The sequence below is a fragment of the Trachypithecus francoisi genome, unplaced genomic scaffold, assembly GCF_009764315.1.
Source record: "Trachypithecus francoisi isolate TF-2019V2 unplaced genomic scaffold, Tfra_2.0 Contig01566, whole genome shotgun sequence".
In the NCBI taxonomy this organism is placed as follows: domain Eukaryota; kingdom Metazoa; phylum Chordata; class Mammalia; order Primates; family Cercopithecidae; genus Trachypithecus; species Trachypithecus francoisi.
Window position 1 is genome coordinate 1838660 of NW_022681441.1, and position 24665 is coordinate 1863324.

A 24665-nucleotide genomic window follows, 5' to 3' on the forward strand; every position below is an offset into this window, starting at 1 on the left:
ACATCTATACAGCAAAAGGCAAAAATCAACTTGACCTTTCACAAAGTCAACACCCTTGGAAGCTGCATTCCGATCAAGACACAGAACATTACTGAACCCTAGAAACTCCTCATGTCTCTCTTACTGTCACCTCCTCTCTATGGGGGACTGCTATCCTGGCCTATGGCATAACAGATTCATTTTCTCTGATGTTGAACTCGTATTTTAATGGAATCATACAGTATATACGGGTCACTATCTGATTTCTTTCACTCGTCATTGTACTTGGGATCTTCAACCATGTTGTTATGTGTAGTTTTGGTTAGCTCATTCTCATTTGTTGTATTTAGTTGTATAAATATATTAGAATTTATTATTCATTCTACTAAATGGATATCTGAGTTTTCATTTCTTGGCTGTTATGATTAATCTTGTACATGTCTTTTGATGCACTTATAGACACATTTCTAAAGGATATAAAATAGGAGTAGAATAGCTTGGTGATATGAATGTTCAGTTTTAACAGACAATGAAGCAGCTAATGTAATTTGGGAGTAGAGGTGAAGTAAGATCAGGTGACCTTCTCTGCAGAATTCCCAGTGTTGCTTCCCATCAGACTCTCATGATGCCGCTTTCCCCACACCTGCAAAAATCTTCCCCAGTGACTCTGGTTGGATATGTTCTATTAATCCTTTAAAACTCAGGCTGTCTAATGCCTTCATCATGAATAGTCCCTTGAACTAATCCATTTCCTTCTGGGGTTAGGACTCCCAACACACTCACTCAGATTGTCTCTGTCTCTCTCTCCCGCTACCCCCCAACGTGTGTGTGTGTGTGTGTGTGTGTGTGTGAGAGAGATAGCCTGCACATTTATAATGGCGGCACTATTCACTTTGCATTTTACTTGTCTGCTTCTGCTTCGTGGTCTCTGCTGCTAGACTGTCATTTTCTTGAAGGCAGGGACTCAGCATCTATAAAACTTAGTAGAGAGAACATACTACAGTAAATGCTCAGCTAATGTGTGCTAAATAATTGAATGAGTGGAAAAATTCTCAGAAAAGATACCCACGAATGGACCAGTATGAATTGGGCAGAGGAAAGAGGGAGGATACTAATGAAACTGGAAGCAGAGAGCTCAGGTGTGATTTCAATAGACTAAAAATAAAGGTCTTGAACTCACAGTGGGTAAGAGGAAAGGCAGCATGGTTAGGATGCTTGTGCTATTATAAAGATGTGATGACTGGTGGTGATTTTCAAAAAAAAAAAAAAAGCAAAGACACCTGTTAGTCTGCATGGCTGGGAGAATGAACAGTAAACAAAAAACAAGAGGAATTTTCAGTGGGGATTAAGCAAGTGGGAAAGTAAATAAGCCCTTTCAGGCAAGGTGAGTTTAGGTTAAGGTGAAAATGGAATCCCTAGATAAGAAGTTCCAGCAGACAACTAGTCATACAGGAATTGAGCTCAGGAATGATAAAGAGATGAAGGGGGCTAGACACAGATTGAGGAACTGGCCATAGAGTTTACAGTTTACCGTGAATCTAGGGAATTGGGTGTAGGTGAGGTTCCTAGAGGAAAGTGTGAAGAAAAAAATGTCAAAAGCAGAAGGAAGACAAAAAAAAAAGAATCATCAGGAAGAGGCAGGGATCACCCTGGTAAGTCAGAGGAGAACCAGGATATGTAAACAAGGAGGAACCAGAGGATTTCAAGACAGAAGGGGCTGATAAGAGTGTGAACCACTGCAGAGAAGCTGGGCGGTATGAGAAGAGAAGGCTGCTGATTTGTGATTAAGGAACCAGTAGTGATTTGAGTGAGTTGCCACCTGCAGCTTCCAAAACACTTCAAAATCACTGTCAAGATACCCCTAAAATTTCAGAGTTTAGAAGAGCTTTAGGACGTCTAATTTAACTCACTCATTTTGAAGCAAGGTAAACCCAGGATACAAAGCTTATATGATTCATCCAAGGCAGAAATACAGAGTGATAACCTAAATGCCAAATCCAGCTGCCAGTTTTCATTGGTCTACATGAAATGAAAATTTGTCATGATCCTCACTAATCTCCAGAATCTAACACTTGGCCTGCTCCAAGTATCTCAATTATCTGCCTGAACATTATAGGTATTATTTGAGTGTGCAAACTCTAGTCTGAGATTCTAAAGATAATGGTAGCATTGGGGCAAAATCATAGTTCTTATGGATTCTTTCCTCTCTGTCACACTGCCTACCTAATATAACTCAGGAACAGTGTTAAATTCTGACTGATGCATTTTTCTGCATAACTTTATTTTATTTAAATAATGGCCCAGAACACATGTTAGATAGTGGGTAGGGTGACATAGCAAAGTAAACATAAAAACTACACATACAAATCTTAAATAAAACTGAGAGTAGTAAATCAAAATACCTGCCAATAACTCAAACTGGTAATTGCCACTAAGGTTCTCTACCTATTTCATGGCTTGCTTGTGCCCATCTAGATCCACTTTATAAACCATAATCCCAGAAGATGCCTTCTACTTTCAAGATGGCACTAAAGACAAAAGGACCAAAAAGCTGTAGGAGAATGAGAGACATTTTTCTCCTCCTTAGATAAAACATAATCCAGACTGCTTTGACATTAGTTAGTCTATATATAGGCCACAGATTTAGATATTCAGCTATTTACATAATCTGTACTTGCCATGGCTAAAAATCATTATTTATTAGGAATGTTTAATGAGACAAGTGAAATAATCATAATGTTGAAAACAAAAGTGAAAATGTTTAATTCTCTAATTATTCTCTATTATTAAAGATGGTAGACTTTATTCTAAATATATTCTCTATATTTATTTTATAAATATATAGACACATCTGTGTCTATATATTTATAAAATAAAAATGACATAACATTATATAAGTTCAGTATGGGACTCTGCTTAGAATATGATTTGAACAGCTGACACAAAAACTAATAGAATACTATACTATTATTAATGTAACAGGACTTAATATCAAAATCAAGAGTTTGAATTTTGTTTGATACTATGTTACTGAAGTATAACTCAGTGATATCAAACAAGTAATTTAAACATCTAGGGTATAATTAGAAAGTTAACACTAGCTTTGGAAAACTGAACACATAACTTTGATGTACTTTAACAATGCCAACTTTTCACTATAAGTTTAAACATCTTTAATAAAAGATTACTCCCAAATTAATTACTGAAAATAAATTTTAGTCTTTTCAGAAATACTATACCACGTGTCTTCAATTCAGCCGAAATGGATTCATTAAACCAAATTTCCAAAATATAGAAGTGAATCATAAATTTTTAAAATAAATATACTTACAACAAACCTCTCTTGTTAACATTCATATAAAGAAAACTATACTTTGAAAGATGCTTTATAGTGCACAAGATTTTCTATTCATGAACATTAATTTCTCAATCATATCAACAGATAAAAACCTTTTTGTCCCCCATGAGAAAAACTTAGTATATGGAACAAAATGTCCTACTACTAAATAGGCATCTGATCAACGTTCTATAGAAGGATATTTGCTTACTTGAGAGACAGATGATACACGGCTGGATGTATTTTACAGAATTCTTCCAGCCTTGCCATTAGTTTAGCTGCCAGGGCTGGAATTGAGCATTAACTTCAGGGAACATCAGGTTAGGTTTTTTTAACTTCATGCAACATCAGGTTAGGTTTTTTGTTTGTTTGTTTGTTTGTTTTTTTCTGAGACGGAGTCTCGCTCTGTCGCCCAGGCTAGAGTGCAGTGGCACAATCTTGGCTCACTGCAAGCTCCACCTCCCAGGTTCACGCCATTCTCCTGCCTCAGCCTCCCAAGAAGCTAGGACTACAGGCGCCCACCACCATGCCCTGCTCTTCTTTTTTTAATTTTTAGTAGAGACGGGGTTTCACTGTGTTAGACAGGATGGTCTCGATCTCCTGAACTCGTGATCCGCCTGCCTCGGCCTCCTAAAGTGCTGTGATTACAGGAGTGAGCCATCGCGCCCGGCCCAGGTTAGGATTTTGAGTATCTAATAAGAAGAAGAAGAAGAAAAAGAAGAAGAAGAGGAACAAGAACAAGAAGAAGAAAAAGAAGAGGAGGAGGAGGGAGGAGAAGAATAGGAAGTATTCTAAAATTTAAAATTCTCGACTTCATAACCTCTTTTCTCTTTCACTCTTGCAACGTTCACATAAGCTGTATGTATAATGATAAGAGACTTCAGTAAAACAGGATGATCAGATCCGGGAGGATAAAACTGAGGTGACACGTCAGAAAGACAGTGAGGTCACGCAGCAACCTATGTTGCAGATTCCTTTCTGAAGTGTTATAAAATGTCATGTAATGGGTAAATCTCTAGCGATTTGTAAATGTAAAAATTATTATAAAAGTATGTTCTATTTGGTTTGTCAAAGTCCTAAAAATAAATATACTATGGCTCCTATATACTGTAAAGCTGCTCATTTTAATTTATCCAGGAAGCCTGATAAATAAATGAACAATGAATTAAACATGATTCAATTAACCAATGTAAAGTTGTTTTTCTGATTCAAGTTATAGAAACTGATAAAACTTTTAAATGTGATTACATAATTGAATTTTAAAAAAATCAAGGCTGGTGTTGGATTTTTTTGGTACAGTGTTTTTTTCTTTTGTTTTGTTTTTTAACACTTTAAGTTCTGGAGTACATTTGCAGAATGTGCAAGTTTGTTACATAGGTATACATGTCCCCTGGTTGTTTGCTGCACCCATCAACCAATCATCTACATTAGATATTTTTCCTAATGCTATCCCTCCCCCAGCTCCCTGCCCCATGACAGGCCCTGGTGTGTGATGTTCCCTCCCTGTGCCCATATGTTCTCATTGTTCAACTCCCACTTATGAGAACATGTGGTGTTTGGTTTTCTGCTCTTGTGTTAGTTTGCTGCATTGGGGCAAAAATCATAGTTCTTATGGATCCAGCTTCACCCATATCCCTGCAAAGGACATGAACACATCCTTTTTATGGCTGCATAGTATTCCATGGTGTATATGTGCCACATTTTCTTTATCCAGTCTATCGCTGATGGGCATTTGGGTTGGTTCCAAGTCTTTGCTATTGTAAATAGTGCTGCAATAAACATACATGTACATGTGTCTTTAGAGTAGAATGATAGATAATCCTTTGGGTATATACCCAGTTATGGGATTGCTGGGTTAAATGGTATTTCTGATTCTAGATCCTTGAGGAACTGCCACACTGTCTTGCACAGTGGTTGAAATAATTTACACTCCCACAAACAGTGTAAAAGCATTCCTGTTTCTCCACATCCTCTCCAGCATCTGTTGTTTCCTGACTTTTTAATGATCACCATTCTAACTGACATGAGATGGTATCTCATTGTGGTTTTGATTTGCATTTCTTTAATGACCAGTGATGATAAGCATTGTTTCATTGTTTGTTGGCCACATAAATGTCTTCTTTTGAGAAAGAAACTACCACCCTAATTAGTGAGAGACCATCAACATCGAGGCAAGATCCTCCACTAGCAAAAAGATTATGACTAGCTGAAGGCTCTGATGATCATCAGCATTGTTTAGCAATGAAGTATTTTCTGATTAAGGTATGTAGATTTTTTTCTTTTTTTAGATACAATGCTATTGTACACTTAATAGACTACAGTATAGTGTAAACACAACTTCTATATGCACTGGGAAACCAAAAAAATAATGACTTGCTTTATTGCAATATTTGCTTTATTGCGGTGGTCTAGAATCAAATCCTTAACATCCCCAACGTACACCTGTATATGTACACATATATATATTTCCCATTTATTTATTCACTTATTTATTTATGTTTTCATTTTATAAATGCTAATGAGCCTTCCATTTCTATTAAAGAAGTTATACAAACATTATAAATAAATCGAGAAATCCTAGCATTATGATGTAAACGTGTTCCAGATAGCAAGCTCTCTATTCTCACCTGTAGAAGTACGAACACCCCCTGACTGTGTTGTGAGTGAAATGTTCCTGAGTCTTCTCATTTCCAAAATCTTCCAGGGGGTCTGACCACAGGATATCACACATAGGTCCATATGCAGGTGGTTCTTTGAATCGGTCTAACTAAGAAAAATAGAAGACAGAGAGCAAAATACTAATCTTTGGAAACTTAGAATTCCGACAATATAAGAAACAAGCACTATGCAGAACCCATCTCTTCTCACCAGCTACAGTTCAGAGTGAAATGTCCTCTACCTCTCTCTCTTCCTGTCCTTCTTCCTACTTGTTTTCCTATCCTTCATCTCTCTCTCCAATTTTCTTTCCAGCTTCCTTCTGATGAGATCATTTAGTATCCATCTTCATCTAATCCTTTACCTCCCTCTTGACTCTATTATCTCTAGATTTAGCAGTTTCTCGTTTCTCCTATTCTACATTTTATCCTTCTCTCCTTACTTACTTTATCCAAGTGTTTTTGTCACTACCAGTTATTATAACTCCACCTCTGTTTCATTTATTGAGAAAAGGCTTTTACTTTCTTTGGGGAAATTCCTATTACTGCCTCTATTAAACTATGATCTAGAAGTTTGGATGGGAAACAACTAGTTTTCATGCTTATGTTATATATTCTTTTTTATATTTAAGAACATGATTTTGAGAAAAGATGGCTTTTACTTTAAAAGTAGCCACTTGCTATATGATATTTTGGATATTACTTCATTATGGTCTATCTAGGTTTCTAATGATAAACTGCAAGCCTACTGTAGTGGATCTTAGTGTGTACAAATATGAGTAATAATAAGCAGTAAAATAAACTCAACTTTAGCTGGTCAGTCTTCAGTTCACAGTTCTAAGCTTTATAATTTTACCTGAAGCCTTCATATGAAATCCATTTTCCAGCTATACATGTTTAGTGAAGTCACATTTCAATTTTAAAAGGTGCATTTAGAAGGCATATTAGAAATATAATCACTCGAAATAACATATCACGATCAATTTTAAACACTTCATCCTGATTAAACTGCAATTAAAGGATCTTTGGTGAATCAGCAGATATTATAAAGGTTCTTGAATAAAAGCATACAATAGCTATGAAAATCTATTAAGAATTGATATTCTTCATATTAATATTTTAAAACAATCCCATAAAGACAAGTGAACATATTTTGCTGACAACTAATCAAATTGTCTATTTTTTTTTTTTCTGGGACATACAAGATGTAAGTAATGGTTTTGCTGCACACTACCTTTCATTAGTATCTACAGAGAATGAGGCAATATTTTACATTTTCAACACCCAATAAAAACTTCAGTAAAACAAGACTCTATATTTCAACCATTATGTTAGCCCCAAATACTCATTGCAAACTTAAGTTTAAGAGATTTAAACAATTTATGCTTTTGGAACAATACATTTAAGAAAAATAATACTTGTGTCTAAAAATATAGAACTTCTTTCCAAAAAACAAGAACTTATTAAGGGTAGGACAGTAGAAGAGGTGAAAAGTTTCTAATATGAATCCCCAACTAAAGGTTTGGAAAGCTACCAGAATATAACATTTATTCTGGAAAAAGTATACAGTGCATTCAAAAAGTTAGTATCATTGACAGGAAAAATAAACAACTAAAAAAAAACTTGGATTGATATATGGCAAGATAAAAACCTAAAAATCATTTTTTGCCCATGTGCAGAGCTTAATGATATGTATGAAAATTGAATATAATATTTAAAATATCCAAGGAAGTAAGTCCTAGGGATACTAGGTGATATTTTTAAAAAATCTACTTAAGTTAGGATGTGAAGTTTATTTATTTATTTTTTTAAAAGTCCATCAGATTACAGAAGAATGAGCTGATTACATTCATACGTAAAGAAACAATTTTTTTTTTTTTTTTTGAGATGGAGTCTCCCTCTGTCACCCAGGCTTGAGTCCAGTGGCACGATCTCTGCTCACTGCAACCTTCACCTTCCAGGTTCAAGAAAGTCTCCTGCCTCAGTTTCCTGAGTAGCTGGGATTACAGGCACGCGCCACCATGCCCAGCTAATTTTTGTATTTTTAGTAGAGATGGGGTTTCAACATGTTGGTCAAGCTGATCTTGAACTCCTGACCTCATGATTCACTCGTCTCGGCCTCCCAAAGTGCTGGGATTACAGGCGTGAGGCACTGCGCCTGGCCCAGAAAGAAACAATTTTATACCGAACCAGCATCATATCTCTGCTGTACTTTAAAGATACAGCAAAGACCAATGCTCTATGCTCTATAGAAGTGTGAAAGTGTCTTACAAAAATGGACACAAAGACACAGAGCAGCCAACAAGGTTTATTTAAAATTAAAAGCATGCATTTTCTTTCCAACAGGAAAATAAATACATTATTTTTATACTTGAACACTTGAACCTCAATGACAGGAAGAACTTGAATGTTTTATTTTACCTAAAAATAGTTTTTCTCTAAAAACTAATGAACTCTAAAAGAATATTGAGTTCATGGTAGTAGAGACTTATGGTATGTAAATACCTTCATAATTTACTAAAGTATTTCCTCAAAACCATGAGTTTCATGAACAAAAGTATTAAAGAAACACTACAAATGAGAGCTATATGAAAATGGTTATTCATTTTGTAGTAGAGGTTTACAACCTTTTTGCTGGTGATTGCGTCTTAAAATAGTCCAATAGCACTATCCTTTCTATTTACTCTCTACAGTATAGAACTCTATTCAGTATATCAGTTCTGTTCAAATAATGAAAACACTATTTTGAGCAAAGTTTTCACTAATTCCCCTTTTAAGGAGGATACTTAGGAAGTTTCTCATCTTCCATCCGAGGCCATGAAATCTGATCAAGGCAAGAGAATAAAACATAAATGCATGTCTTTCATGCCCATCATTTGTTAACAGAAACTACTACACTTATTTGTAATTTGACCTTTTTCATTTTCCAAACCTATTTCAGTAAGTGGTTATCAGGTTAATATGATACATGGATACATGAATAGATAAAATATTTGCTTTACTTCTCCACTGAACACAATGGGAAAATACTGTTTACTAATTTAATAGCTTATGGCAGCTGATAGAATTAACTTGTAAATGTTGTTCAGCATATAGACTTCTCAGACTTAGTAATCAAGTTTCCAAACTCAGAAGAAATGGAAAAAAACAATTAAATGGAAATCAATCAAACAAGTGATACCAAAGGAGTCTTTGTATGAATGGCCCTAATGATAAGCAAGATCTAGAATTTGAACTGTGCCCATGGTTATTCTTAAGTGAACCTAAACTTAAGAAAGAAATTCTGTACACATTGAGATTAGTGCATCACTTATTTGAAGCGAAAGTCTACCTATAATACATTAGGCTTAAATATATACTGAGTAGCATGTATCTTTAGAACAAATCTCAGCAAAATTCCAATCTTTATAGTTCAAATACAGTAATTTAGAACAATGTGACCAATTTGTTCTTGCTAAAATTACTGGTGAGAATAATAATAAAAGGTTAGAATTATTTCCACCCCTCTATTCTACGGGATAAGTACAAGCATATTTTCTTAGGTCTCTAAAAGTAGAAGAAAGAAGATTAAATATAGTTTTCAACTGTTTATAATTCCTCCAGAAAATATTTGGTTTAGATTTCCTAGATAGAAAGCTTAATGGTGGGCACACATTTTCAATAACATATATTATAAATATTAATGTGAAGAAATGATCATACTTTAAAATAATTCCAAGTAATATTATTTTAAAATGAGCTAAGAAAACATTTACATCGCTTTCTCTCTTTGGCCCAATTTTGGCACCAAGAAAAATACACTGAGATTTTTTATTACTCTCTATTTTTTCCCTTACATCATTGTAATCATCAGAGTTAGAAACATAACCAAAGAAATAAAAGACTGTCTATTGTACTACGTAAAACTATCCCATGTTATTAGATTTACTTAAGAAAGAGACATAATCCACTTCCACATTCAATGTAACTCATCTTTTTGCTGATTTAAACAACTGTTAACAGCCAATGTGAAACTGGAGTACTTCTTAAAAACTTCCTACAAATACTTCTTAAAAAGTACAGTTTTTCACCTATCCACTCAATAAAATTAATAGAATATTATCATTGTTCTTGTTAGATTGCTACTTAAAAGTTTCAAGTTGTAACAAATAGTAGATTTTTAAAAAACCATAAAATGAACACAGTTTAATGGTTATGTTATGATATATTCCCAAGGGCAAAGCAACATTTCTAGCATAATACATCATGACTATACAATGGATTGTTTGAAAAAAGCCAAATGGAAATGATAAGGCATATTTTTTTAGAGGTCAAATATCTTATATTTCCAGAGACACATGTCAGATGGTAAGACCAACCCTGAGGTTGTAGAGATAAAAACTCTTCCAAGTATAAATATATCTTCCTTTCTAGATAAAAATTTAACACAAAGGAGAGATTAATGACTACTTTAAATCATTTTAACTCAAAAGGATAAAGTTAGTGATAAAGAAAGGATAATTAATATCTTCTATTTATTACTGTAGTGTACAAAATGATTAGACTTGGAAAATAACAAAACTTACTTTTCTGATATCATCTAAGGTGTTAATCTCTGGAGACAAGCCACCATGTACACACAGGAACTGTTGGTTCATCAGGGCAGCCAAGGGAAGGCAGTCAAAGGCATCCATACAGGCGTCATATACGCGCTCTGAATACTTTATTTTACCTTTTAGAAGTGATAAAAAAAACACTTATGATTTATAAGCAGGATAATTTCACTTAAATAGTTTTGGTTTTTTAAGAAGTTTTCTTGCTAGGACCATATTATTAACATAAAGGCACATACTGCAAAATTCCAAAATATAATTAAGATGTTTTGAAAGTAACATATTAATCTTTTACATCTAGTATTTCCTGTTTTTGTCATTCATTCATATTTTATAATTTTCATAACTTTTTGTATAGCAAGAGAATTTTTATATACATTCTGGCTATTTATATGCAGATGTCTCACCAAAAACATGTACATGAACAACTGGAAGACCAATAGAAAAACAGCCATAAAGCTGCTTGATATTCCTTAATGATTTTGTAGAAAAGCAGATGGCAAGACATTTTCTAAAGCTGCTTCTATCTCACTGCACATTGCTTTTCCCATGACTTATATCTAATGTTTGAAGAGGATAAGTCTTTATGCTCCACTGAATATAGGGCTAAATGAAAGAGAAAAATATTGATACGAATAGAGAGATTCCCTGCTCTTCCATTTAATTGTATTTATATATAAAACAAAAATGTAAGATTTTATACCTTTGTAAGATTCAGCGAATAATAAGAAAAATTGTAAGGGGGAAAAAGAAATTGAAAAAAGCACTACACACTCCTAGTGCCTATGTCTAAAGAATGATATCATTTTCAGTTTTATAAGATTCACTAGAAGCTAGTATTTATTTATTGGGTCCAAAACAGAGGCATAGGTTGAATTTGCCCTCCATTTGCGTTTCTTGAGTAATGCGAGATTAATGGGTAGAATTAGTGTTCCAAACAGTAGTATTACTAAATCATTTGTTTCTTAGGATAAATTATATCAAATCTTAATTCAAATTCTTCAATCACTTTATAAAGAAGTTCTAATTTAAAAAGAAATTCTGAATTCTCATAAATGTCCATGCTTAGAGAAAAATATAGGACAAGATGAAAAAGTGTCACTTTAAGTTTTTGACTTTTAGGCAATGGATTATATTGTATATATCTTAGTATTGATTAAAATTACTGTTTAGCATATATAGTGTTAAAGAAAGGAAACTGAAGTATACTTACATTCTTGTTTAAATGTGAAATACTCTGTTAGATGTCTACATTCATGATTTCCACGAAGTAAAAACAGTGTTTTGGGGTAAAGAATTTTCAAGGCCCACAAATACAGCACACACTGGGAAAAATAAAAATCATATAAAAATAAATATTTTTCCTTAATACTTAATGTATTTCATTGCTCACATATCGTAAAGACATGAATAAAATGTATTACCATAACTAAAAGTCCCCCAAAAGGCTGGACCTTAATAGAGAAGATACTGACAATCAAACAGGAAACATTACTTTGGTAAAAAGCCAGGTCTATCTACACCTAAAACATACATACACGCACTGAGGATCATATACCACAAGAAAACAATGGATTACATATAGTCAACAGAAGGAGAATTATGTGGCCTGAGGAGATGGGGAGTAAAAAAAAAAAAAAAAAAAAAAAAAAAAAAAAAAAAATGGAAGAGGAAGAAACTTAACTAAAATACACTAGAAATAAAAATATGCTGGTGTAAAAGGATGAGAAGAAATACTGGTATATGTAGTGAGATTCCCTGACCTTCAGTTTAATCAAATATATACATAAATCAAAAATATTAAGATTTATATACCAAAGACACTGACAGAAAAGACAAGATGTTGGCAGAGAAGAAGGCAGGGAGCTAGAGATGGGGAAAAGTAATAGAAAATAGAGACGCAGTTCAAGTTAGGCTGAGCTTGTCAGTGCTTTGCCTCCTCATTTGGTCGTACTTTATCTTTTCAATCCTTCCATTTCTGTTACCCAATTTTTAAAAATAGTTAGCTTTATAAAGAGAAGTCACTTTATTCTACTTATTAATCATTAATCATATTGTACTAAAAGCTATGGGATACATTTCACATACCTTAAAACTCTCAACTTAGTTACTTGGGCATTGCAGTCTGTAAAAATGATGGTCAATTATGCATTCACCAAGTTGGGAATACATCTACATTTGACACAGTCTTCCTGTAATAAGCATTAAGTCAACTGAAATACTCAAGTATTAACATCAGTAATTTGTTATCATCAACTGACATTTGTTAAGAATCCATAGGGAACAGAAAACCACGCTTTGAAAAGCAAGTATGCTCTTTTATCCTCATAAAACCTGTATTCCAAAAGTGAAGCTAAGAAGACATAAAAACTACAAAAATATTGAGACAAGTCTAATTCTGGTTACTAAAATCTGAAACTAAAATCAGTGAGATTTATACATTAATAATTGGCTTTCCAATACAGTAGATATCCCGGATAATATCTATAGGGAAAAGCTGCTGACAATTTATTTTTAGTACTACTTGTAAAGAGTAATCATCTCTCTTAGTTTATAAGATAATTTATGAAATGAGTGAGAACTAATTATGTTTGACTATAGAGTCCAAGTTTTGGAGAAAATACTAATTATCAGAACAAATGTTTGTATTTTGTTGTTCAAGCAAGATATTATCTCTATGTAATTATGATTGAAGTAAACAAAATAATAGGTTGACATTACATTATATATGTTACTTTAATTAAGTTTCTAATTACCACCTTCTGATTATAGTTATTAGCTAAAGTTCATGTGACTAATGATATTAATATGTCTGAAAAGTTGACCAAATGGCCTGTACAAGCGATCCTTAAAGCATCATGATCTGTTGATGTATGTAAAGTTTCCTGTTACCTCAGTGAGCAGTCTGGTAGCTTAATGAGTCTCTGCTATGGATTGGGTTTTATTTTTATTTTTATTTTTTTTTAAATGTTTAAACAACTTTATTGAGGTATGATTGACATATAAAAAGCTATACATACTTAATGCATACAACTTGATGACATTAGAGATAAGTATATAACCATGAAACCACCACAATAATCTATGTCATAAACATATCTAAAAGTTTCCTTCCATCCTCTTTATTATTGTTTTTTGTGATACAAACACTTAACATAAGATCTTCCCTCTTAGCCAAATCTTTAGTATACAACATTGTTAACTACACATTCTGTATAGTAAAATAGATCTCTAGACCTTGTTCATCTTGTATAACTGAAAGTTTGTACCCTTTGACTAATACTCCCCTATTTTTCCCTCTCCCAGCCCCTGACAACTACCCTTCTACTCCCTGCTTCTATGAATTTACTATTATTTTACTCAGCATAATGTCCTTCAGGTTCATCCATGTTGTTGCAATAGGGTTTTCTTCTTTTTAATGGCAGAATTGTATTCCATTTTGTATACACGCCACATTTTCTTTATCCACCAATTCATCAATGGGCATGTATGTTGCTTCTATGTTTTAACAGTTGCAATGAACATGGGAGTGCAGATATCTGCTCAAGATCCTGATTTCAACTCCTTTGGCTCTACAGAAGTAAGATTGTTGGTTCATATGTCAACCCATTTTTAAATTTTTGAGGAACCTCCATAATGTTTTTCATAGTGACTGTACCATTTTACATTCTCATTAACAGTGCACAAGGGCTCAAATTTCTTTACAACCTAACCAACAGTTGTTATTTTCTGCTTTTTTCATAGCAGCCATGCTAATGGGTATGAAGTGATATTTGTAGATGATATCTATTTGAATCCTTTGTCCATTTTTAAATAGGGTTATTTGGGTTTTGTCATTGGATTACATAAGTTCTTAATATATTCTGGATATTAATCCCTTAGCTGTACTACATGTTTCAATAAAAAGAGTTTGTATTACTCGAGCTTGTCTCACATTTCAGAGAAGATATTCGTAAACTATTATTAATATCAATGGGAGGAATCTCTCCAATTTAAAATGTCTAAGGCTATACCTTAATCTGAAAGTTATATATGTAGTTTTCCAAATTAGTCATTAATTTAGGATGTCTAGTTTGGAATATGAATGGATATGAAAGTTCCTTTAAAAATATATTTGCATGTTGAAATTGCTATTTTGAATATATTTTATTTATATGCTGGGGGAGAGAATACATGTTTTGAAGGCACTTAGGCTACTTTTTATAAAGCTTTTTTTTTTTCTTTAAGAAAAGTACAATATATCCAGTGAAATGTCCATAACTCAAATCACAGGCTAATTAATTTTTACACAAATCCCATGAAACCACTACCCACATCCAGTTACATTTCAGCATTCAGAAGGCTCCTTTCAGCCTCCTCCTAGTCAATATTCTTTTGGAAATGTCATTATAATTCTGATTTCTTTAGATTAGTTTTGCCCGTAACAATTTGTTTTAAGGCAAAGCTCTACCTCTCCAATTAAAATCTAAACTGCAACTTTTTAACCCCACTCAAATACCACTAGAGGAATCACATTCTAGGACCCACATTTTCTTTTTGTGTTATCTGTTGAGACCTTTTTCTGACATTAGCATGTGGCTTTATCCCTTCCAGTCTTAATTGCCATAGTTCTCTCATAACTGAAACCTCAAAGCGGGATATATAAATGCATGATGCTAAATATTTCTATCCTATATATTTATATCTTTTAAATGATGCAACATACATTTAATATCGCTGATTATTTAATGCATGTAAAGCACCTAGTATATGATAGGAGTTGAGGAAATATTAGTTCCTTTTCTGTAAATGAAGAAGGAAAGAAAGGAGGGAGGGAGGCAGAGGAAGGAAGGAAAGGAGGAAGGGAGGGAGGGAGGGAGGGAGGGGAGAGAAACGAGGAGAGAGAAAGAGAAATAGAAGGCAGAGAGAGCGAGAGCGAGCGAGAGAGAATATAACTCAATTTCTAAATTCTTGGCTCAAAATATCCTAAAAATAAGTCTTCTTTTCACATTTTATTTCCTTCTCCCCTGTGACAAGAATAAAATATCTTCTCAAACATTGACTAAAACCACAAATGCAGCCAATATGGAAGAAGTGGCATGGTAAATGAAAGGGCAAGGGTGGACTGGAGGTGGAGCCCTGCCAGCCTTCTCCCTCAACATCTGGTGGGAGAGAGCTGCCAAGTACAACACTGTCTTCCCTACAACTATTTTACCATCTAAAGCTCTAACATTCTGGAGAACTGAAGATCTTCAGCAAATCATAACCTGATAGCTTTTTTAAAAAGGGAAGTCTCTTGTAAAAAAATTACAATCAATGAAAGCAGCGAAATACAATCAGTTAATTGTTTATTTTTGTCTATGTGGTATCAGATGGCTAATTTGAATCAAATTTTCAGTGAATTAATTGGTTAAGGTAGAAACAAACAGCTGTGTCACACTGGCCTTTTCTGCATGGTGAGATGTAAATGAGGTGCGCTAATCACGTCAACTGGACCCCTATTGTCTTTCTATTCTGACTCTTAATTAAACACATATTTACACTTTAAGGTTAGTTTAGGTTACTCAATATGAAAGATTGAGCATCCTCTAGTTTGGAAATTAATTTTTTGCCACAGACATAGCTTTCTCCTGTTTAATTTTCTCCTATCTTCCCCAATGAAGCAGCACTAAGAATATAATTTTCTTCGTTAGTTTAATTGGTTCACTGATAATAACAATGCAATGATTTACTTTGTAATTTATACTTTTAATGATAAGTAGTCTTGAAAATTGCATAGAGAAGTACAGAAGGATGTAAAAGAGGAAGCAAGGAAGTAAAAAAGAAAATGGACAGCTTTAGGTATATATTAATCAGCTCTTTAACTACTCGTGCTGTGAAACATTCCAATCAAAAGTGCTGCCTCTCAATCACTGGACAATTAAGTGAAGAATTTGCATCAGTTGGGAAAAGATCCAAACTCTTGAAAGGTCAAATGTAGCTCCTCTAAGACATCACATGCCTGATCTGACAAGTATGTAGATAGGCAGCAGTGGAAGAGCAATGCACTATAAAGACAACTGGCTACAGGGAGACAGCCAGGCAATTTCTTCCTCAAGTCTGTGCCATGACTCTGTCGCCTAACATCTCTTGTGGTGCCACTTGCTTGTTATTCTCAGGCAGAAGCACGGAACATTGTATGGTTTGCTGTGGTTCATTCTGGTCTACGAATTCACAGCTAATAAACACAACAACTCTTCACACTTAAACCTGCTTGAGGCCTGGAGTTGAGATCTGGATCTAAGTTGAGAAGCCAGCTCACTTCTAAGCTCAAGGCAGTGTAGTGCAAAACGGCTAGAAAGGGAGTTTGAGGAAGTGAATAGAAGGAAACAGCCGTGCGTGCCTGTTTGCAATTCTAAGTTTTTCCTTGTGTTCTCAGAAAAACTACTCAGCCATAGACTTATATATACACATATGCTTGATCAAAGAGATTAGGTAGTGTAACGCAATCATCGGAAAGAGCAGTATTTGGTATAAGACAAATTATTACTCAAAACAAAATCACCTCTTTCATCACTACTCAAAAGCTTGCTTGTCTTATTTGGGCTAACTTTGTGGGAAACGATTTCTAATTTTGGCAAAAGGAGAAGACTGGGGTGGGGGTAATGCATAAAATGAGCTCTATGTACTGCCCAGAGCACATTACCTAGTGCTTATTAATATACCCAGCAGAGACTGTTTGAAATTTGAAATTATCCTTCAAAGCTGACTCGGTAAAAATTAAACTGAAGTGCTCCCCTTTGCCCAGAGGATAGCCAAAGGAGAATACCTGCAGTGGAGCCCTGAATTATTGAGATGAATTGAGATCCTTTTGAAGCCTGTTAGGATAATACACACTGGAAAACTGAATTCTTATTTTAGGATTTTTCTTAAACCAACAGTATCATACTCAGAGAAAACATTTTATATTTAATGCTTTGATCTTCAGATTATATACACAGAGAGAAGGCTGTGTGTACGTTTGTACAAGCATGGGTGAATATAATAGTGTGTACCAGTTTCTGCATTACTGATTTTTTTTTTTTTTTTCGTGGTGCTTTGTGCTACATGTAATGAATATACTATGGCAAAGGCCTGGGGTTAACAGAAGAACACAGGCTTTGAATCTCAGCACTGCCATTTACCACGTGTGACCCCCAGTTTCTACACTCATAAAAGAAACATATTTACATGTTCCTTCCAAAGCTGTCAGGAATAAATGAGGTCATTTAAACCATGAAACAATAGCATTTACAACATGCTAACAATGTCAGTTTCTTTAATCTACAATAAAAAATCCTTAAAGTATTTTCAGTAGGTACATTTTATAAAAATGTCCATGCTGTTTTACATACGATATCAATGAGCCATTCCAAAGCCCCTGAAAGGTCACAGTCTAATTAAAATGGAACATTTCACATATAAGCCATTTTGTCATTTTTTTTTTTTTTTTTTTTTTTTTTTGAGACGGAGTCTCGCTCTGTCGCCCGGGCTGGAGTGCAGTGGCCGGATCTCAGCTCACTGCAAGCTCCGCCTCCCGGGTTCACGCCATTCTCCTGCCTCAGTCTCCCAAGTAGCTGGGACTACAGGCGCCCGCCACCTCGCCTGGCTAATTTTTTTGTATTTTTAGTAGAGACGGGGTTTCACCATGTTAGCCAGGATGGTCTGGATCTCCTGACCTCGTGATCCGCCCGTCTCGGCCTCCCAAAGTGCTGGGATTACAGGCTTGAGCCACCGCGCCCGGCCCATTTTTGTATGTATGTGGAAAGTCCCTGGGTTGTAGTCTCAGACTCTTGAAGTTTAATTAAAGAGCTGTTTTTGAAGATGAGGACTCCAATACATGCAACTTAGAACTTTTAAATGCCCCATAATTCCTATACTTGATATGTCACCAACATCCAGTTTGATCCTTTGCTTGAATTTCAAAAGGAACACACTAAACAAAACATAGCAAATTTCATAGTTCAAATATCTAGATTAATTGTAGACTTTAAAAAAATATGCTGAGGAACAAATTAGTGATTATTGCTACTTGATACCTTTTTCTTCTTTTTTAGATGGAGTCTTGCTCTGTCGCCAGGCTGGAGTGCAATGGCGCGATCTTGGCTCACTGCAACCTCCACCTCCTGGGTTCAAGCAGTTCTCCTGCCTCAGCCTTCTGAGTAGCTGGGGCTACAGGCGTATGCCACCATGCCCAGCTAACTTTTGTATTTTTAGTAGAGATGGGGTTTCACCATGTTGTCCAGGATGGTCTGGATCTCCTGACCTCGTGATCCGCCTGCCTCAGCCTCCCAAAGTGCTGGGATTACAGGTGTGAGCCACCAGGCCCGGCAACATCTTTACTTAAAAAAAAAAAAAAAAAAAATTCTAAAATGCTCTAATTAAAAAAAGTTTAGAAAATTTCAGGCGGTTTGAGGACAGAGATTCAGAAGCCTGCACTCTTCCAGTAAAAAAAAAAAAAAAAAAAGAAAACAAACAAAAAAAGGTACATAAAGAACAATAAGATTAAAGAATATTATCCAAAGATGGAGTTGGTGGGACAAGGAAGGAAAGTCCAACTATGCCAACTGTTACTCAAGCCACACATGATGTAGTACCATATTAAAAAATTAATAAGCAAGTGTTGTTGCCTTTGATTACCTTTGGAAAGACAGGAAGTTGTGAAAAATCACAAATGTTACAAAAAAAAAAAAATTCCAACGTAGCACAACATCATTTGACTGACAAAAATAATCACTCCGACATGATAGTCTTGGGATTTCCTCACTCAGAATGCAAGCTTCAAAGAAAGTAGAATGCCTATTTCATTCATCCTCAAAAACTTTATTATGAGTGCTACAAATGTTAAATGAATAAGATGAATTTAAGAGTTACTAAAACAATTTTCAAAATGTTCACTTGGATTCTACATAACCCAGGCCAGATTACAGGCTTACACACTTTGCAATTTGAGCACTCTGGGAGGTCAGGGTGGGAGAACTACTGGAGCTTAGGAGATGGAGACCAGCCTGGGCAACTTAGTAAGACCCCGTCTCTACAAAAAATAAAAATTAACTGGGCATGGTGGTGGTTTAAGGATGGGAAACATCCTTAAACAGGGTATGTGTATACCCTTCTCGTTCTCCCTTTCCTCTTTGTTGAGTATTATGTGGAGAAATGATGGCTGAAGCTGATGTAGCCAACTTGGGTCACTAGGTTATCTTTGGAACAAGGCCATGAAAATCAGAGCAAGAAAGCAGATCGAGCCTAGGCCCTATCATCACGCTGTGCCACACCAGTGTTGGCTTGCTGTCTATGGGCTTTTCACACAGAAAAACTTCTATCTTGTCCAAACCACCATTATGTAGGGGTTTTGTTTTGTTGTTAATCCTGGCAGATACCAGTCCTAATGTGATATAAAGGTCTTACAAAATTAGTACTCAATTGCTTTTCCACCAGTTAAGCTGGTCAGGCTGGCCCCAAGAACAAAAAAACAATGTTAGCAGAGTTCACTAATTTCTTCCTCTGTACTTTCGCTCACTTTAATTTCCTTCCTAGCTAAATCTTACTTGTTCTTTGATGCAGTCTTCCCCAAACATGTGTGCTCTCAATATTCTCTCTCTTTTCTCTAATTCAATCACACTTATTATTTTGTATCTCCTTTATCACAAGGTTTTAATCATCCATTTAAATAACTGAACCCTGGATAATCACCTATCCCAGGCTTCTGATTCTATACAGATTTCTGTTTTGTAACACAAATTTAGGTTTCTAGAGAGCAAGAATGATGTTACATTTCTTTAAATTCCTCGCAGTCCTATTCATAGTGCATATACATTTTATATACTTGTTTATCAAATGGAGAAAATACCAAGAATTTATCTTGTCTTTTGGGATTTATATACCATCACCACTCCTTCTTCCCTCATCATCACCAGGAATAATTAAGAAATCTGTGATCTCGGGAAGGGGAACATCACACATCGGAGCCTATCATGGGGAGGGGGGAGGGGGGAGGGATTGCATTGGGAGTTATACCTGATATAAATGACGAATTGATGGGTGCTGACGAGTTGATGGGTGCAGCACACCAACATGGCACAAGTATACATATGTAACAAACCTGCACGTTATGCACACGTACCCTAGAACTTAAAGTATAATAAAAAATAAAAATAAAAAAAAATAAAGAGTGCAGCACACCAACATGGCACATGTATACATATGTAACAAACCTGCACGTTTTGCACATGTACCCTAGAACTTAAAGTATAATAAAAAAAAAAAAAAAAGAAATCTGTGATCTTTAAATGCAGACGGGATTATTATGCTGGTGGAAATACATATATGTCTATATAAACTTTTCCGTGTCTGCGTGTAGTCAGTGACTAAAGGTGAATTAAATAACTGAAAAACAAAACTGATATAATTTTATAAACAAAAGCTGTTTAAGGATGACATGTTTTTCAACATTATATATCCCTTTAGTAAATAAAACACCGTAATAAAAATTTTGAAATATAGAATATTTTTCTACGATTATTATGAATATATGATGTTGGTGTGAGACTATAATGTTGATTTCTCTCTAATTAAGAGTAATCATTTTCCTTTTTAATGATCTTTTTTGATAGCACATGTCGGATACTATACATGAGGTCTGATTCTTTAAAACTTATTCAATTTCAAACCATTTCTTTCAATAAATTATTTATTAACACACCATGTTAGGCACCAGGAAGAACAAAGATATGAATAAAACAAGGTCTCTGCCTTTATTTTGAATGTAGTTTTACTTACCTAAAGCAGATGCAGATGGGAGGCTGTGGAAGAACCTCTACTTAAAGGTTATCTGTTTTGTTTTAATTAACGAGTTTGACAAATTACCCTACTTACATGTCAGGTGCCATAAAAGACAAAATACAGCAGCTGTAAGTGTACTCACACATACACAGTCACAGACAGAGACACATGCAGTTTGCTATCAATTTACAAAGGTAAGTTATTGTCTCACAATTATAAGGCATAAACATGCAAATACATTCCTGCTTATTTGATCAACATTGATTAGTTTTTTCAATGGAAAATGGAATTATTTATTGTAAAACAAGATGTAATTTTTGCAAATTTGCAAATATGTAAAATGTACAAAAGGCAAAATCTTACTATTTACCATTTTTTTTGGCATCTCTATTAAACGATATGGGAATCAAGCCGGGCATGGTGGCTCACACCTGTAATCCCAGTGCTTTGGGAGGCCGAGGTGGACGGATCATCTGAGGTCAGGAGTTTGAGATTACCCTGGCCAACATGGTGAAACTCCATCTCTACTAAAAAAACAAAAATTAACCGAGTGTGGTGGTGGGCACCTGTAATCCCAGCTACTCCAGAGGTTGAGGCAGGAAAATGGCTTGAACCCAGCAGGCGGAGGTTGTAGTGAGCAGAGATCACGCCACTGCACTCCAGCCTGGGTGACAGAGTGAGACTCCGTCTCAAAAAGAAACAAACAAAAAACACGTGGGAATCAACTGAAAATGGAATATGTAATACCTTATGAATTACGTGAATTAAATTTCATTGTTAGAGGTTTTCATAAGGCAATAACATTTACTGTTTTTATTTTTTCGAGATACTGTTGATCCATAACTGAACAGCAAAGAAGACATGATGTAGACTTACTTCAATACTGAAGTACCCTCTGTCAACATAGTCCCCTAAGAAGAGGTAGCGAGTGTTGGCAGGAGATCCCCCAACTTCAAAGAGCTTCATCAAGTCAAAGAATTGTCCATGAATGTCCCCACAAACTGAAAGAAACAAAATTTATTTTGTGGTCATATTATATTAGGACTTTGAATTAAATAATAAAATTATAAAAGTTTAGAGCCAGAATTAATTTCAAGTTTATCTGGGCCAAAACATTCTTTTGCAGAACAAGAAATAAGACAGAAAAGCTAAGTATTTTGCTCAAGTTTCCAAAGTTAATTAGTGGCAAACCTGGCTCTAATATCTGAGTTCACTCGTATATAGGTTAACTTTAAAAAAAAAAAAAAAAAAAGAGAATAATAACAATAATGGCTATCATTGTGCACTTAAAAATTCCGTATGAGACACTGCCAGGATGTTTATACACATTTTGAAATTTAACCCTAATAATGCCAAGAGATATGTTTTCATTTTGCAGGTAAGAGATGACACCAAAGAATGGTTCAGGAATTTGGCATAATCTATGTACAACTGAGGTCTGAATACATGGCCACTAAACATTACTGCCTCCTGAAGAGAAACAAATGTGGATATATATCATAAAACCTGCGTTTCACTGAATCTAAAATGTTATCCATTGTAAGACACATCATTAGTTTACGTACCACTAAGAAAGGGAAAAAAAAAAAAAACCCTTAAACTTAAATTATAAAGGAGCATTTTTTAAAAATGTTAAAGTGAAAAAAAACTACAAGTATTAAAAGCTGTGAAACACAGTACAAAAATTACTGGGAATTGGTATTTCTTAACATTCTCACTTTCTCTTTTAAACCAAGTTTCTTGGAAGAGCTATTTTGTCTCTTTCGAAAACTCACTTATTTAGTACTTATTTCATTTCTACTTTCAGAATTTTAAAAATAATATTTTTATCTCTATTATACAGATAAGGAAATAATATAGCTTAGAGAAGTTATGTGGCTTGGTAGGGTCACTGCTAAAAATAAATGACCCAGGGCTTAAATTCAGATTCATCTGATCCAAAGCTTTTTCTGTCAGCCACCACATTATGGTACCTTTGATATTTTTATATATTTATATTAATATATACATGTGTATGTGTATATATTTTGTGTACACATTTTTAAAATTTTGTGCTTGAATGGTGAACATGATGTGGCTGCTTTTGCAACACTAAGAGGTACGTAGAATGAATGCATTCATGAATAAGAAATCAGGAGGCCAAAAGTAGATCTTAACACATTATATCCTGCAATTATAAGCAAGTTATTAAAATGTTTTAAATTTTATTTCCTTACTTGACAAAACAGATCATAGGAAAAAAGAGTCAAGTGGGTTCAATGATGAAATAATTATAAAACAATGAAATAAAAATGTTAAATGCTATAAATTCCTGCCTTTACTATCAAGAATTAGCTACTAAGAACCATAGCACTATAAGCATGGAGCAGGTACAAGTGGATTCCATTTTAGAATGTCTGCATTTGGTAATCTTAAATACTAACAAAATGGATATAAATAACAAGGAGCTTTAACTACTAATGCATCCCTTTGGTAGACTCCAATCATATAGCTTCTTCCCTCTCTTAAGCATGAGATACACAGTAGAAACATCAGAAACATATTCTCCCATTTTTGAAAAAATATGTTTTAAAAGACAGTTTATAAATAATTTTTTTTTATTCTTAGAGCTGAGCAAATAAATCCATATTCTGAGGCATTAAGAAGTTGGTTTGTGAGAGACATATCATGTGCTTTCTTGTAATCATATGTGATATCTAACCCAAGGGGAAATAAAGAACGCTGGATGAGACGGTCCAAGCACTGCCAGGCATGGAAGCCAGTACCTGCTCTGGGGACTTTCACAGCTATATTTGGAGCTGTGAAAACTAACATAAATAGTAAAACACTTCTTAAAACTTGTATATATTTTTATATTTGTGTGTATATATAATATGATATGAGCATAATACTTTTAAAAATATCCATCTTAAAATCTTAATTAGCACATTTTTGTTACCGAATTTTTACACAGGCAAAAATAAAGCTTATTAGCTAACAAGTAATAATATAATTACTCTTCTACCTATGTATCTATTGAAATTATAGTTGGTACGGATTACTTATCACAAGCACCACTTTCTCTCAAATTGTAGAAACCTTTTTATCTGTCATACATATGACATGTTTCAAACCAAAAATTACAAAACAGAAAATACATGGCTGGAAACCATGCCTTCATGTGCTCTCCATTAGGTTTGGAAGTTGAATGAAGGAACTTCAAGGAAACAAAATATGAAGCAAGACTTTTCTTTGCAACTAATTTTATGCAGCCCTTCACATGTCAATGGGTGTGACGCTAACACTTTGTAAAGCCCATGTCTTGCTACTGGCTCTCTCCCTCTC

At 34.6% G+C, this 24665-nt stretch overlaps 1 protein-coding gene across 4 annotated transcripts in view; it reads right to left on the bottom strand.

Annotated features, from left to right (window-relative positions):
• The window catches only part of PPP3CA (protein phosphatase 3 catalytic subunit alpha), a 331871-nt gene that overhangs the window by 64305 nt on the left and 242901 nt on the right, over window positions 1–24665 (bottom strand). For all 4 annotated transcript variants that reach the window (XM_033178412.1, XM_033178403.1, XM_033178429.1 and 1 more), the window contains exons 3-6: window positions 22218–22342; window positions 11776–11887; window positions 10536–10681; window positions 5944–6083 (exon numbers count right to left, since the gene is read on the bottom strand). In XM_033178412.1, the coding sequence (XP_033034303.1) occupies window positions 5944–6083; window positions 10536–10681; window positions 11776–11887; window positions 22218–22342 (523 nt within the window). The remainder of the gene's footprint in view (window positions 1–5943; window positions 6084–10535; window positions 10682–11775; window positions 11888–22217; window positions 22343–24665) is intronic.